Source organism: Leuciscus leuciscus (assembly GCF_965113295.1).
Source record: "Leuciscus leuciscus genome assembly, chromosome: 20".
Classification (NCBI taxonomy): Eukaryota; Metazoa; Chordata; class Actinopteri; order Cypriniformes; family Leuciscidae; genus Leuciscus; species Leuciscus leuciscus.
Genome location: NC_138744.1, coordinates 22,358,530 through 22,374,622, shown reverse-complemented (window position 1 = coordinate 22,374,622; position 16,093 = coordinate 22,358,530). Strand labels below are relative to the sequence as shown.

Genomic DNA, 16,093 nt, shown 5'->3' with positions numbered 1-16,093 from the left:
ACATTGGGTTTAAAAATGTAATTAAAATGTTTAAACCAATGGTTGGGTTTGTCCATATTTGACGCAAACATAGATTGAAACAACCCAGACTACCAAACCTGTCCCTATCCTGAAAAGGTAATCTCCCCTCAAAAGTATTTTTCAATACAACAAGAACACAATATTGTACCTAATTTTATTTGTATTTTTATGAAAGTACATAAGTATGACACGTAATATAAAGTGTGACCATTTTGTAAAACCTTAATATCTTGACATCTATCTATATATTTGGCTTTTTGTGGATGCTGTACACCAGATCAGTGAAGAGCTTTTAACCAGGTGGAAATAGTAAGCTGGCTATTGAATATGTAAATATGTAAATCCATGGAAACAGCAGTGTGTAGGTAATGCCTTCATGAGGTGAAGTATGGGAGGATAACCACAGATCTTCAGACGCTTTCAAGCTTAGATTCTCATAATTTCCTTCCTTTGTGCATCTCGAGGGTTCTCACGCCGTTTGTGTGTCCATATGCCCTCATTTCACCAGAAAACATCCAAATATCAAGCGGAGTCAAGGTGAACCACTGCTGTGGTTATAGAGTATGCGGATATCAGTGTTCACTTTCTTCAGATCAGAGGGGGCGATATGAGAGTGTGATGGGGTCTTTCCAACTGTACATGTGGCTGATGCAGCTGATTTGAATAACAGGAGAGCTGGGGAAGACCTGAGCCCCTGATGTGGAAAAAAGACACTGTCACGAGTGGGAATATTATATGCATGCAGATAGCGGCGAGGATGGAACATATTAACACTGATTATGGCAGGATTGTGACTGAGATATTACAAATTTCCTCCCCACTGACCCCCTCAGTTATTACTTTCTCGTAAGCACAGACACCCCCGTTCTCCACATTAATCTGTCTAAATCCTTTACTCTCTTGAAAATGAATATCCAGAGTGATTTTTTGTTTCTTAATTGTTCGGTAGCACTTTATTTGACAGTCCTGTTCTCCATGTACATGCTATGTATTATAGTAATTGCAATAACTGAGTAATAACTAGGTACTAAACCTGAACCTACACCTAAACCTAACCCTAACATTAATCCATGTAGTGACCTTATATTACCAGTACTTTCTAGTACACATACTGTAGAATAAAGTGCAACCCATTTTTATCTTCATTTAATCAAATTTTATTCAAATAAATTGAATAATTGTAACCCAATAATGCATTGAATTGAATAATGAATTGAATATATATATATATATATATATATATATATTCAATTTAATTCAATTCACATTTATTTGTATAGCACTTTTCACAATACACATCATTTCAAAGCAGCTTTACAGAAAGTGCATGAGTCCATATTACATTTGGAGTGCTCTGTTATCAGACGTAACTAAGTTATGTATTTCAGAAATGTACATATACAAAATCACAGTTAGCTAAAAATTTATTAATTTAAACAAAGTAGTAATTTAATGAGCTCATTGAAGTAATGAATATATGAATATTGAAGTATTGAATATATGAATATATATACATATGAATATATATATATATACACACAAACACACACAAACGTGTATATGTGTATTTATTTTACATACATTCATTTGAATGGGTTTTGGGTTTTTGGGCTGATTGTTGTGTTCATATAAATTAAACCATTGTTATAAGATAGATGATGTACTGTAATTGTTGTTTTTTAAACCAAAAATAGTGCTTGGTCATTTGCAGTTCGCTGCATATTAAAAATGTTTCAGATATTAAATGGAGTTGGATATATTGAATGGCTGTTATTATTTATTTTGTCCTTAAAATGAGAAAATCAGTTTAAATATAGGTATTGGTAGTACTTGGTTAAAACGTGCCTTTAAACATCACATTGTCATTAAATTGATTTGTGTTGCTTCTACATTAATTTAGGGATTCAATGTGTAAATATGATTACAAAAATGTATTATTATATTTGAAGTATATTCAAGATGTAAAAAGAGAGATAAATCTGCTGACACAAACACATTTTATTCAGAATGATCTGCAGAATGTGATTTGTAAGAAGTTGTTCGGTTTCATTCATCAGTGGTCAAAGTTCCATGAGAGTCAGAAGTGGGACACTGGAGCGCACAGTTTCAGTCAAATCTTTTAATTCCACAGATGATTTCTCTGTAGAAATTAGTCAAAACAGGGTTTTATAGAAAGATATGCATCACATAAACCGTATTTGTGTCTCTGAGCAGATGCTGTCAGCAGATTTGTCAGACAATTACTGTTTCTTACATCACGGCACAGATCGGTTTCATTTAGAAAGTTTTGTCCTTATATAGAAAAACCCAAGATGTGTGTTAAACTCAATGGACTTCAATGTGATTTCTTAGCGAGCGTGAGAACCAGCTTTTCATAAAGACTTCAGATTTTATCATTTAAAACCTTAATTTCGAGATGAAGTTTAAAATGAGCAAGGTGGAATTAGAAATTAATATTCATTGTTTGCTATCATAACACCATCACATGTGGCTGAAACTGCTCCTAGCAGTCTGTTGAAATGTTTGTCCTGTGTACTGGAAATTATAACCACAGACTTACAGATCAAAGAGTCAGCTTCTGAAAAGTGTTTACTCACCAATAGCAAAGCTTCTTTGAATAGTGTCCAAACACTACATGAATTTGTGTTTCCACATACTTCTGCTGCCACATTACTTTACTACTTCTACATTTGCATGGCCATCCAAAATAATGTAGATATATTTAGCATTTTAAATGAGGGCATTACACTTTGTACAATATTTCTTTAAAATCGCTCCAAAAACTCTTATTTCCTACATTTATTGAATTAGTTCTGTACTCCAAATTCATTTAAAATACACATACATAAATTACCACTTTTTTTGTTCAACAGTAGTGTCATAGTACTACTCTGTCAAACAAATTTTGAATATTTCTATTGCATGATAGGCTGAAAAAAAATTGGTGAATAAACTGGTGCAAAATGTGTCTGTTAAGACTTATGAATTTATCAACTTCATGCACACAGAAGAAAAGATTTGTACAAATTTATATCAGAGCCTCAAAATCAAAAACAACCCATTTAACCATTTTAACACAAACTGCTCAGAACTGGTTTGTTTTGTGCAAATGTACGTGCGAAGTAAAATGGAAAATTCAAAGTTCAATCAAGGTCTGCGTGCCGTTCCTCTGACGTTAACTTCTTTCAACTCGACAAGTATATTCTTCGCAATCTTTGAGTTTGATTAATTCTGAAACTGTATTGGAAGCGTGTGTATACACAGATGTACCTGCAGTTGTAAAATCATTTCATCATTAGGTTTGCTTTTCCACTTGATGTGGTGAAGTCACAGTCATTTCTGTGCATCAGGTGCATGTAAGGTGTCAATTTCACAAGAAAAGTCACTTAGCTGCAGCTAAATATTTTGCAGCATTTTTGAAGGCACATAAAATAAGATCAAGAAAAGCAACTCCAAAAGATTGTATTTTGAATATTACCCAATCTTTATTTGCATTACAATATAGAATACAAAAAGACAGCTGTTTAGTTCTTGTAGCCTCGGCTGGCTCTGCGACCACGGGCACGCTCAAACTTCCTGCCTTTGGAGCGCACATAGGGTCTAGAGGAGAGAAAAACATGCTCAGTTAAACGGTTCATCACAACGATCAACATTTATCAAACAGCCTCGAGCTCATAAAGGCTTGAAATGAACGGTCACATTGATCCCTTACTTGGTGTGGCTGTGGGGAGTTCCAGGAGCTTTTCCAAAATGCCTGTACACCTCTCTGCCCTTACGGGGTCCTGTTAGCAAAGAAGAAATGTGCTTTAACAACCTGGAGCTGAAACCCTCGAAATACGAACAATTAAGCAACGCATTCAGGAAAATGAGAAAGTTATTATTACAGGGTATATGCAGGAATCATAGAGATGAATTTACTACCTTTTACTACCTTTTTTACCACCTCCACAATATTTTTTACTACCATCACGACATCAAGCAGCAGCCCTTTTTTTGGGGGTGGGGTGGGGTGGGCGGGGTATGTAAAGCACCACTTACTACTTACTATAAGGTATAAGTGTGACACTGTCACACCCATCATACAGGACATATTAGGTACACTAATGTTTAATTGTTATCATTAAGTTGGCCTATATTGTCATTGTCAATTATGTTTTTTTTGTAGTGTCGAGTTGAGTTTCAGTTGTCCTTATCTTAACCCTAGCCCTTGAGTTATCCTAACCATAGCCCTTAGCCCTAATAAGGTGAATAATAACCTTGGCACTTTGTCATTGCTATCAACTCCGACTCACTCAGGGCTTGACATTAAGCCTTTTCATGTGCTTGTCCTCTGGACAAGTAAATCTGTCATTCACTTGTCCGAGTAAAAAAGTTGCTTGTCCGGAATGTTTTTGGTGTGTGTGTGCTGTAAATATAATTTATTCTGAAGAAATATCCTCATCTGTGTTAAATCAGCTCTGATATATTTAAATCTGCATATTGTCATATCTGCACCTTTAAAGGGCCACCCCCCCCACCCCCCCCCCACCCCCCCACCCCCCAGATCTTATTCAATGTATGCTTAATCTTTAGTTTTAAATTTTATCAATAGATTAAATTGGAATAGCCTAATAAGATACTATAGGGCTGTTGTTACCCTAGGAAGGGCTGATCAAATTAAATCATTTACACTGAAAATGTACAACTGCATTAAATAATGTTATGAATATGAGATCGTTTAAAATATTTTTGAATATACAAATAAGAAACGTTGGAAAGAATGATACTTTTAAACATGAAAGTAAACCGCCAGTAGGAGGCGTCAGGCGACCGTCTTAATGAGCGAGTCATTGAGTCATTCATTCAAACGATTCGTTCAAACAACTGATTCATTCAAGAATGAGACATGTTTATGAATGGGACATTGAATCTTTGACTCAGCCAATTCGTTCAAAACGCTGAATCATTCAGTAATGAAACACGGTGAGATGCGTTACGGTTCTGCTGTGATCTTTGTTTGGAACTATTTTTGCTGCTGAAACAGAACAAAAACAGTCAATATTGTGTCTAAAATGTAAGTAACTTAATTTGAACTGTTTATTGAACTGTTGTATCAAAAGCAATGTCACATTTTCAGTCGTGATGGTACTCAAGAAAACAGCACTCGTCGTGTGAGGTTGCTAAACTGTATCATATGTTAAAAATATTAAAACACATTTTGAATTTTGGCACTGGCAGTAACGTTATGTTGTTAACTGAGTTTAAACTGAGTTTACATTTGTTTGGATTTCTCCTCGAGAGGCTGCGCGAGCCTCAACAGCGCAACCTTGTTACCGTCAGTAGCCTAATACATCCACTATCGATCGCAACTTACAATAAATATAAATACAATCAGAATCATTCTCTCATTTTAGTGATTCCCTAGTTATTTATAAATTTTTTGTTATTGACGTTTAATTAGGCTACTTGTCCGGTCGGGCAAGTAAAATTCTCTTTTACTTGTCCCTTCAAAAAATCCACTTGTCCCGGACAAGCGTTAATGTCGAGCCCGTCAGGTCCTGTTAGCACCGTAGCCTATATATATTTTTTAATCATGCTAGATGAAGTTAAAATATGGAGACACAAATATTAAGCAAAAAAATGGAAACTCATATATTGAGGTGGTGATGAAAAATTTACTACCAAGTCAAATTGCGTTTGTTACCTTTTACTACCTTTCAAGGGCCTTGATTTTGGTAGATTATTTTTACTACTTTTACTACCTTTTACCACCGCGCGGACACCCTGTATTAACAAGAATCAGATTTACATTGAATTTGTTTTCTACAGAAAGTATTCTTGCTTTGCACACGTACCTGACAACAGAACGGTGCCCTGTCCTCTAGGTGCAGTGAGGGCCAGCTGGTCAAAGGTCATGATCTGTCCACCAGCCTTCAAGATCCTGTGGCGAGCACCGTCGGTCACCTTTAGGGCACACACCTGTGAGGAGGCACAGGAAAGAGAAATAATGTTCGTTTAGATATCCAGTCAAATTCACACTTCATGCACTCACTTCTGGGTGAAAAGTATTCAAAAGAAACATCCAACAGAGCCTTTAGGACTTCTTATATAACAAAAAAAATCTACAGCATAATTTAAACATAATCCATGTCATCTCTCTAAGACACATACAAAGCCATAAATATTGTGTTCCTAAAAAATAAAAATAAAAGTTAAATTGTAGGGTACTGCGCTCGTGTACTACTCATAAAAATGCTCCAATACCAACAACCGATACCAGGCAGAGTGTGTACAGTGTTTTGGCCCGGACAAAGAAACATCAACAACAGAGTATAATGTGGATTAAAAAGAAGGCCGTCTATAAAGTAAAAAAAAAAAAAAAAAAAAAAAAAAAAAAGAAGAGAACTTTTGTTGATTGCTGATCGTTCACTCAGCACACATTAGGGTATGGGCGATGTGGACTTAATTATATCACGATATTTTCTGGTATTTATTGCGATAACGTTATCAATATAGTACCAATCACCACTGTTTTTGGCTACAAGTGATAGCTGCATGCATTCTCGAGTGCCTCAGTAACAAACATTTATCTAAAGTAAAAAGATACATTTTTTCATCATCAAATAGGCTCCTATAATATAGCAATTAAAAGAATAAAAAAATTTGCAGAAATGGTAAAAGTTGCAGATAAACATCTTCTGTAAAAGTGCAGATAATGTTTAAATATTGCAACTATATTGAAAAACATCACAATAATAATAATAATACAATAATTTAAAACTCCAAATTCTTTGCTCTATTGTATTTATTTGTAACTTGATTTTTTGTTCTTATTTTATTACGGACTGCTTGTCTGTAATGTTTTAAATGTACAGTAATTAGGCTAGTAGTTTTTCTGTAGTACCAAAACTGGAATAGAGATTTGAGACATTTCACTGGTGTCTAAACATTTGAACCACTGACCCAATTCTCAGCACTGAGCCCTGCTGGAGCAGCTCTAAATATGTGCTGTGATATTAAATGAAAGATAAAATATGATAGAGGAATAGAATGAACAGTAAAAAGTAATAGAAGCTCATACAATACATTTTAACAGGCTTAAGCATGTAAATAATTGAAGGAAATATGTATTTGATGAACAAAATTAAGCCAACAAATAATTTATATTCTTTAGATTTCTCTACCTGATACATTTAAATTGCAAACGCTGTGAGAATACAAGTAGCGGTAACTCTGTATCCTCAAGTACCAAAAAAGAAAACAAGTCTCGTTCTGGAAAAAGTGGTATCGGTGCATCCCTAATAAATTGTATTACAACAACATGAGTGCAATAGTACTATAGAGGGCAACCGTTCAGTTCCAGAAGTATAAACTCTTTTCTCCACTGGGAAATAGATTAACGATAACTTGTAAACCTTTAAAAGACTGTGAGCTACAAGGTTGTTAAATGATAGCATTTGCTTGTTAAAGCTGTTAGCCCGCATTTTCAACTTGATGCCAATTAGAACAATAATTGTCACGTGGACGTCTATAAAAAATAAATGTGCATTTCACCTCAGTGATTTCACTCATGCATTCGGATGGAGATGCAGGAGCGACTTTTGTAATTCGACAAACCCGGGAACATGATTGTCTGCTGTAGGCTAAATAAAAATGTCTGTATACAAATAAACAAATTTGATATATTAAGGTAGTTTTATCAAATGAAATGCTGAAGTGACTCAAGAGCAGCTCTGGAGATGAGCTTCACACGTGCATGAGTATGTGTAGTAGACGAAACTGCGAGATTCACAGAGGGACACGCAAAACAAGATGACTTCAGAAAGGGCCGCAGGATGATAATCCAACTTAATTTGAATGAATTACAAAATGTAAACCGAGGTACCAAAATGGACGTGGACAGATGGACCTTGAAGCTTATAAGACATTAACCGCACTTCCAATATCTGTCTTACCTTCAATTTAGGGATTTTGTGAATCCTGACATCATCAGTAATCGTTCCCACAACAACAGCAGTCAGGTTTTCACGGCCTGGAAGCTTCATCTTACGGATCTAGAGGCAAAGAAAGAAGAAAACTTCGCATGAGACAAAAATGACAAGGTTTAATTAGGGAACTCATTTCTTAAAGGGATATTTCACCCCAAACTAAAAATTCAGACATAATTTAATCACCCTCAAGTTGTTCTAAACATGTATTGGTACTATACGGTTATCCGGACCACAAATAGGTGTGGCCACGTGTGGTCCGGATAAATTATTTACATGTGGTCACGTGTGGTCCGGATAACCGTATACTACCCATGTATTAGTTCTATGGATCTTAAAAGATGATATTTAGAAGAATGTGGGTAAACCAAGTAGTTTCTGGTCCCCATTGACTTCCATAGTATATATATTTTTTTTCATATCATGGAAGTCTATGGGGACCAGCAATTGTTTGGTATCCAATTTTTCAGTCTATGCTGTTTTAAGGTGATGAACAAAACATTGTTACGTTTGATATGAAACAAATCCATTACTTTACCATTACAAACAATTTCATAACTAAATTCAAAACATTAATATCGCTTTCATGTATTGTCTCATGTAATCGCTTAATCAGTTTTTCAACTGCGGAAAGACGTAAATAAAACAGCTACAAAAAACAAACAAACAGGGGAGCATTTTGCTAAATATATGCAAATATATTCATTATATTTGTACTTAACCTGTTCTTCAATATTTTAAGATTTTGAATAAATTGATAGCTACAGTTAAAAAAAAAAAAAAAATGTAATTGTGATTAAAAAGTTATTAACCACTTCCATATGTAATGTAATTGTGTGCATATACATCAGTTCATTTTAAACTTTATTCGAAGTAAATGGTTCCCTAAACAGTTTACAGCATTAGTTGAGAGATTTATTTTTGATATATATATATATATATATATATATTAGGGCTGGGGGAATTAACGCGTTAATCTTTGCGATTAATTTGAAATGTTTAACGCGTAAAAAAAAAATAACGCAATTGACGCAGCACTTTTTTTTTTTTGCCTCGTTTTAATGATTTCCTGTTGCGTCTGCTATTAAAAAGGCCGAAATATGCCGTCCCGCCCCTCCATGTTCGGCGGTCAGGTTTCATTCTCGGGCAGCTTTCATGAGCGGGTCTTTTCCGCTCGGTATGTGCGTCGCGCTCTGTGCTCCGCGCGCACGCGTGCGTGAGTGTGTGTGTGTCGGTCGGTCGGCGCGCTCTGTGCTCCGCGCGCGCGCGTGCGTGTGTGTGTCGGCTCGCTCTGTCGTTAATGGCCCAGCAGCGGCGAGCTCTCCGTTCCGTGTGTGTGTGTGTGTGTGTGTGTGTGTGTGTGTGTGTGTGTGTCGGCGGCTCTGTCGTTAACTAAGCACTGGAAAAGTAAAGTCCACTCAAGTAACGTGAAATTTCTCTGTTGACTTCTGTTTGCTGAGCTGGTATAGCCATGCTGGGCAACAATGGTAAAATGACCTGCTCTGATCACATGCTCTGGTAATAATAGCTTTGTAGGACTATATTTTGTTTTAATAATTAATAAAATAATAATAATAATAATAATAATCTGTTAAATTGATTATGTTGATTGATTATTGAAAAAGAATAATATATTGATATATTGATGTTTAATATTTTAATATAGGGCTATTTTCTGTTCCCTTTTTTTCCTGTGTTGTTTAATTAGGTGATTCTAAGTTTAAATATTGATGATTACAAGCTTGGGGGAAGCGCAATTAATTGCAATTAATTACAGAAATTGTGCAATTAATTAGTTAATTTTTTTTAATCGATTCCCAGCCCTAATATATATATATATATATATAAATATAAATAAATAAAAATAAATGAAAATAAATGAATCGAAACACAAGCTTGTGAATAGAAATCAAATTGTGAAATCTGTGTTAATAGCCAGCCCAATTAATAAACGAGATCTACAGGAGTAATGCCTGCAACAGACTGTGTAAACTTGGCTATGACATGCAAGTAGATTGTACGATGATGACACCTATTGAATAGTAGGCTACGACGCAAGTTAGTATAGAATAAAACGTCATCGGCATGCGCTAGCGATAAACAAATAAAGCAAGATGAATCGCACTTTGGCATTTGTGGTTTTTATGTGCGCTGGGAAAAAAAACAGAGCGAGCATAAGAATATGGATGCGGTCATGGCTAGAGAAAAGAGGCCAACTTGGCAAGCCAATTTTGTAAATGGAGCTTGAGGTAAGTAGTTATTAGTTTTAGCACCATGTCGCATTGATCAATAAGGCATTTTAAGTTACATTTTTATTGGCTGGTCAGTAGGCCTAGGTCGTAGCAGCAAACACACCGAGATGATCATGCTAAATCTCTGACAATCAGAAAATTATCGCAGTCGATCTTTGGTCGCAAGACCGTGACAACAGCCGTCTTTGAACCTCTCTCACTGTACGACGTAGGACTACCATTTAGGAGCCATGACCACATAACATAAATCCCCACGATTGGTCATCTTTCGTCTGGGACAGGCCAAAATCGTACAATGTGTATCGGGCATAACACTGGGGTTCAAACTCACCAGTCGGGAAATGGACAGAGGCGGGCGGTTGGTCTTGCTCATGAAGAGTCTCCTCAGAATGACCTTGTTGAAGGGAGCATCAGAACGACGAGACAGGAATCTGTACAACTACAACACATAACAAAAAAAGTGAACTGATATAAAATTAAAGGGAAAAATTGACAACTCATCCAACTAGCCAGAGAAATGTAGCAATACGTTTTAAAACTGGAGTTTCTTGCTTACTTATCGGTGTTGAGTATCATGTTGGTTCTTACCTTGACCAAGAGCCTCAGGTAAATGTCCTGACTTTTGGGCTCCTTCCTGTGAACCTTACGGTCCTTGTTGTGTCTGATGTCAACTCCCTGTGAGATTCCACAAAATACGTCAATTATACACCAATAAAAAGAATCGTTTCACAAAAATGGAGAATTAGCAATTTCTCCATATAAACATTAGCTTGGGAACTTGCACATATTTGAGCAATAATGGCAAACACAACGAAAAAATAAATAACTTTAAGTGAAAAACATATTCTTTACCATAATTCATAATGGTCTCAAATAAGATGTAACTCATGTGTCTGTGAGAACCGAATACTGCTAGCACTAGTAAAGTTAGCTTAGCCAACACGAGTTTGCTGTAGTGTTTTTCCTTCTACCCAGTCAACCAAATTAAATACCAGTATGTATTGTATCTATATATTTATAAACAGGAGATTAATGAGACAGTAACACGCTATTGTCAGAGTATGTACGGCAAGTATTTTTAAACACGACAAATGAACGGGAGTCTCAGCTCTGCGGCCCGATGTGCGTTAGCCGGCATTTACTTATTAATTTTAAACACTATCCACAATAATACCTATATCTATTCATTTATAGCGCTATGTAATGCTTCTAAACATCATCTGCGACAGAACTAGAACACATATCGCTGAGGATGGAGGCAGATTTTGGATACTGGTAGATTCCACAAAATATCAAGCTACCTACCATCTTGGACTCAGAGTGAAAAGGGAAAAAGAAAGCTCGCGAGAGGACGTATAGCGAGATTACGGAAAGCTATCAGTCATGTGACTGAAAAAGGCGTCCGGATAGGCTCACGCTTCCTGTCACTGAAAAACACATTTCAGTGTAGGGGTGTTCGGTTCCGGTTTTTTTGGAGTCGACTCCGACTCCCGACTCCTAATTTTGGAGTCGGTGGAATCGACTCCTCGACTCCATTTACTTTGAATTAAAATAGGGTCAGGATTCAGAAGGTGTGTCTCAATATGCTTCCTCGTTTCTCGCTCGTATGTCCTACGACCCTGAAACCGATCGAGCTCCGCTCTCATGTAGGACATCTAAATTCTTTAATTCCACCGGGAGGGGGGCGAGGAACGAGGAGGCTTCCTGAGGAGTCAAGAGCGAGGATACAAATGTTTCCTATACTAAAATGTTTAATCAACTAAACCTTATAAATCCCCCTCCTTTTCACATCGCAGCTTCTTCAAATCATATTTAAGTGTGCAATATGTTAGTATTAATCATTAAACTTGTAAAAGCAGACTTGTTTTAGACAGTGTATTTATCTATTTATTTTGTATATTATTTTATATAATTTTAATGTAGTGAAGCTATGAACTTTAACTTAAGCATGTTTAACTTTATTTTTTAACTTTTTTTGTTTAACATTGAAAAATATTAGTTATATTATTACCAGTGGTGGAGGAAGTACTGAATCTCAGTACTTAAGTAAAAGTACAAATAACCAGAGACATATTTACTTTAGTAAAAGTAGAAGTACCACAATGAAAACCCTACTTAAGTAAAAAGTAAAAAGTAGCCTACCTGATTTTAAATGTACTTTAAGTATTAAAAGTAAAAGTACTTGCATAACAATTTATTCTCTTAATGTCTATATTCTAATAATTAGGGCTGTAACAATATGCAATATGAATCCGAAATCGCTACACTCAGATCTACGAACCTGTGTCGCGGTGAGAAGGCAGAATCGCGACACACACCTTTTTTGAAGTTAACATTATAGCCTACAATACGTAGACCTACACCACAAAACTAGTTGAGGGTGAATTATTTAATATTGGGCAATTCCATCGTTGTAAACGGGACATTTGCAGTAAAAACTTGAAATATAAATTCTCAGAAAATGCATTTAATACATATTGAAAAATATCAGTATGCGTTTTATATTTAATGGGAAATAGCCTAGGCTACACATGCGTTACGGGACACAAAAAATCTTTCACTTTTAGGTAGCAAAATATTTTTTTGTACCTAATTCTGTGAATTACACTGCGCAAACCAAAAGTAATACCCACCGGATGAAGAAGGGTTGGCTCTCCACAGAACATAAAATATTGATTTTATTTTATTTTTCGTGTTCCCATTTATGAGGAAAAAACAAAAGACGTGACAGTTCTCTGTTACGGACATGACCGCTCTGAAAGCGACTTTAAAACTTTCACTGAGACCTCAAACAGAAAGCACAAAGCCTTTTTTTTAAAGTGAATTTCGTTTTGTATTAATTGTATCTTAATTTTAATCAATGTTTCATCCAGGATTTAATAAATAAGTAAATATAGTAGAAAATAGATAATCACGACACGTAGGCGCCGGCGAGTGAACTGAAGCGCGTCTCATAAATGAACCAAAACTCAGCGTATAAGGTAGCCTATCTATCTATACATTATTGTTCTTTGTTTTCCTGGCATTACTTTTTTTTCCCTCTCATTTCTTTATCTTTTTATTTTAATTTCCGTATCTTTACATTCATTATAATCTTTTCGTTATAATGAACTGTTGCTGTGTTGAACTTGAAAAAAACACTCGACACTGGGAGTCGATTCCTGACCTGGAGTCGATTCCGACACTAGGGCTAGTGAGAGTCGAGGAATCGACTCTTTTGGAGTCGACTCCCCATCTCTATTTCAGTGTACACTGGGTATGGTTGGTTACAGAAAGAGAATAGGCTACAGTCAAATTCATACTTAACGGTGTTTAAGCTAACAAAAATAGCTAAATTAAAATGTAGGGCCTATAATAGTACAGCAGTGTGGTCTATCTCAACTACATAAAGTTTAAAAGAGTTTGATTGCAAAGTTATTATAATGAAGACATGTCTTTATTGAGATAATTATAATTATAGCCTACATGTAGGCCTATTCTTCCTATAGTTTCCTTTGAAGGATTCTATAAAATCTCTCTTAAAATCAGCATAAAACTAAAATTCACCAAATCAGTTTTCTGAATGCACGGATTTTAAGTGAACAATGTCATTTTTTAATAAACATTTTTTGGTTCAACTTTATATTAAGTGTCTTTATGTACTAAAGACACCTGATTTAAAGTCTGACCATTTTTTTTGGACCACATAATGTTTAATAGAACCAATTTCCTGCACCTACATTATCGTTTTCTTGATAATCCATTTCACTGTGGAAGAAAAGATCTGTCACTACTTCCGATTCGTTGCAAATTTTAAAAGAATGAGTGAAAAAATTGGGGTCACAAATTTTTTTATTTATAATGTAGCATAATTGACCATTTAAAATATTCATTTATTTGTACTTTACCTATAGGAGACAAGGAAAATGATTTGTTAAAATATCAGTTGTTAAAAACGTCAGCCAGCTTTATTGCATCTCTTAGTTAGTTGCATATATGCATAGTATGTTGCATATTTAGATATTCAATGGCAAGCAGCTGTGGAATAAAGCTCAGCTCAGGAAGTCACTCTTCTGTTGCTTGAAATGACACAAGAAGACAGTCCAGCCGAGAGCGACTCCTCCGACAAAAACCGTACGAACCACTGGCGGGATCAGGGAGAAGTTCACAGCCTGAGACATGAAGAATATAATTAGGAAACAAATGAAGAAGCATCTTAGAAACAGATCTGACAGATGTATGAACAAATATAGATATATAGATATATAGTACCTGCATTGCTGACCAGTACACCACTCCAGTCTACCAGAAAGAGAAACAAAGAGTAAATCAATGTGTCAAAATGTTCCAGAACCTTTAATATTTACACAAGTTCAATAGCTCGTGTGCTCTTTAATGTTTACCTTATAAGAGGTCCAGAATTTATTTCTCCAGTCTTCAAGGGGATCCTCTGCACCCTCCAATGCGCTCAGCCCTTTAGAAGTGTAATAAACACTTTAGTTTATCATTATTCATTCATTTGTGCACCAATATATTTTTGTATTGATTTTGTTTGATTGTACAGTATAAGTGGAAGTGGAAATTCCTCAGTTATTCCTTTTGGTGAGTATATTCATTGCTGATTCTCACCAATGTAGAAAGCACTTATTGTCATAGGGGCCGCAAACAGCTGGTCTAGAAACACTTTGAGTGACACTCTTTTGGCCCCTCCCCCCGGAAACATCCTCTCCAGTCCTCGTAGCCAATGGTAATTGAAGTTAGCATGGAAACAGAACCCAACCAGTGCCACCCGAGCGGTCTGGGCCCAGTCGATGCCGTGAAGCTGTGGAACATGTTGGACTGGAGCTGATGTTTTATTTTCTTCCGAGGCTTTTTTATTGCCTTCTGGGTCACTTATTTTGGTATTACACAGATCATCTGTCTTCGCTTCTCCAGCCACAGTAACTCCTTCAGTGGACATCTCAGATGGATCTTGTCCCATTCTATCTGGTTTGTGTTCTGTCACTTTGTCCTGAGCTTTTCCCATCATGCTTTGCTGAATGAGGTCCGCTGTGGCAAACAGGGTTGTGTATCCCAGCACATTAGGGATGTATGGATGGGATTTGAACAAAGCCCATGCTCTGTTCATGATGACCGCTGGACAGGGATAATAAAAGCAAATATTTAATTAAACTTCATTAAACTCAATCTACAATAAATGTCATTTGATCCTTTTAATTTGAGTTTTTAAAATCATCATGAAATCAAAATTCTTATTTTTTTGCACCCCCATTTCCCCTCCCACTTGTAGCAACATCTCTTCTTCTCTGATGATGTGTTTACTGGCGTGAGGGCGGGACAACCTGTCACTCACATGACATCACAGCAATATCAAGCCACAAGGGATGCTACTCACTGCAGAGCCAAATGGGTGGAGCTTGACGTCCAGCTCCGCCTCAATGGACTTAATGGGTGGAGCTAGACGGCCCCCACCCACACACTAACCCTATAGCTAATCATAACTCCGCCCATTATGTCCAGAGAAGGAGAGCTGGACGTCATTTGGCACTGCAGTGAGCACCACTTGAACTATTCCTGATGGACAAATTAAAGTCCCAGCCTACATTTTTTCTTGTTCAATGCTGTTCCAATAAGATCAAAATAGGGAAGAAAAGACTATAGCAATTTCTGTTTCATGCTGACTTTTAAGTTTTTTAATAGTTACAAATGACAATTTAAGTTGAAATAATATGTGTGTTTTGTTGTTGTTGTAACTCACCATGCAGCTGTCCTGTTTTAAGAATGAATGACAAATCTCAAGGTTCACTCTGTTGTATCCCTCTGATTGATTCTTGTAAACAAAGCTGGCTGATTGGTCAAACATAGACCAATCAG

At 36.2% G+C, this 16,093-nt stretch overlaps 2 protein-coding genes across 3 annotated transcripts; both read right to left on the bottom strand.

Annotated features, from left to right (window-relative positions):
- Positions 1 to 3,481: 3,481 nt before the first annotated feature.
- rpl18 (ribosomal protein L18) lies at positions 3,482 to 11,593 on the bottom strand. Of its 2 annotated transcripts, none has more exons than XM_082149491.1 (7): positions 11,546 to 11,593; positions 10,829 to 10,915; positions 10,572 to 10,679; positions 7,956 to 8,054; positions 5,856 to 5,979; positions 3,734 to 3,803; positions 3,482 to 3,621 (listed from the first exon to the last, which is right to left on the bottom strand). In XM_082149491.1, the coding sequence occupies exons 1-7, from the start codon at positions 11,546 to 11,548 to the stop codon at positions 3,546 to 3,548; spliced, it is 567 nt and encodes a 188-aa protein (XP_082005617.1). In that variant the 5' UTR covers positions 11,549 to 11,593; the 3' UTR covers positions 3,482 to 3,545. The 2 variants fall into 2 exon arrangements, with proteins under 2 accessions (XP_082005617.1, XP_082005618.1); XM_082149492.1 differs by lacking the exon at positions 11,546 to 11,593 and adding an exon at positions 11,093 to 11,112.
- Positions 11,594 to 14,053: 2,460 nt separating this feature from the next.
- LOC309484352 (mpv17-like protein) lies at positions 14,054 to 16,093 on the bottom strand. The gene is made up of 5 exons (XM_082150579.1): positions 15,978 to 16,093; positions 14,849 to 15,355; positions 14,623 to 14,693; positions 14,492 to 14,521; positions 14,054 to 14,391 (listed from the first exon to the last, which is right to left on the bottom strand). The coding sequence occupies exons 2-5, from the start codon at positions 15,345 to 15,347 to the stop codon at positions 14,272 to 14,274; spliced, it is 720 nt and encodes a 239-aa protein (XP_082006705.1). The 5' UTR covers positions 15,348 to 15,355; positions 15,978 to 16,093; the 3' UTR covers positions 14,054 to 14,271.

Coding starts and splice junctions, on each gene's coding strand:
- rpl18 (XM_082149491.1), bottom strand. Junction 8,055..10,571: donor CTCTGTCCATTTCCCGACTG/GTGAGTTTGAAC, acceptor CTTTGCCTCTAG/ATCCGTAAGATGAAGCTTCC. Junction 5,980..7,955: donor ACAAAATCCCTAAATTGAAG/GTAAGACAGATA, acceptor GCCTCCTCACAG/GTGTGTGCCCTAAAGGTGAC.
- LOC309484352 (XM_082150579.1), bottom strand. CDS start 15,347: ATGAACAGAGCATGGGCTTTGTTCAAATCCCATCCATACATCCCTAAT. Junction 14,694..14,848: donor AATAAGTGCTTTCTACATTG/GTGAGAATCAGC, acceptor ACACTTCTAAAG/GGCTGAGCGCATTGGAGGGT. Junction 14,392..14,491: donor TGTACTGGTCAGCAATGCAG/GTACTATATATC, acceptor TTCATGTCTCAG/GCTGTGAACTTCTCCCTGAT.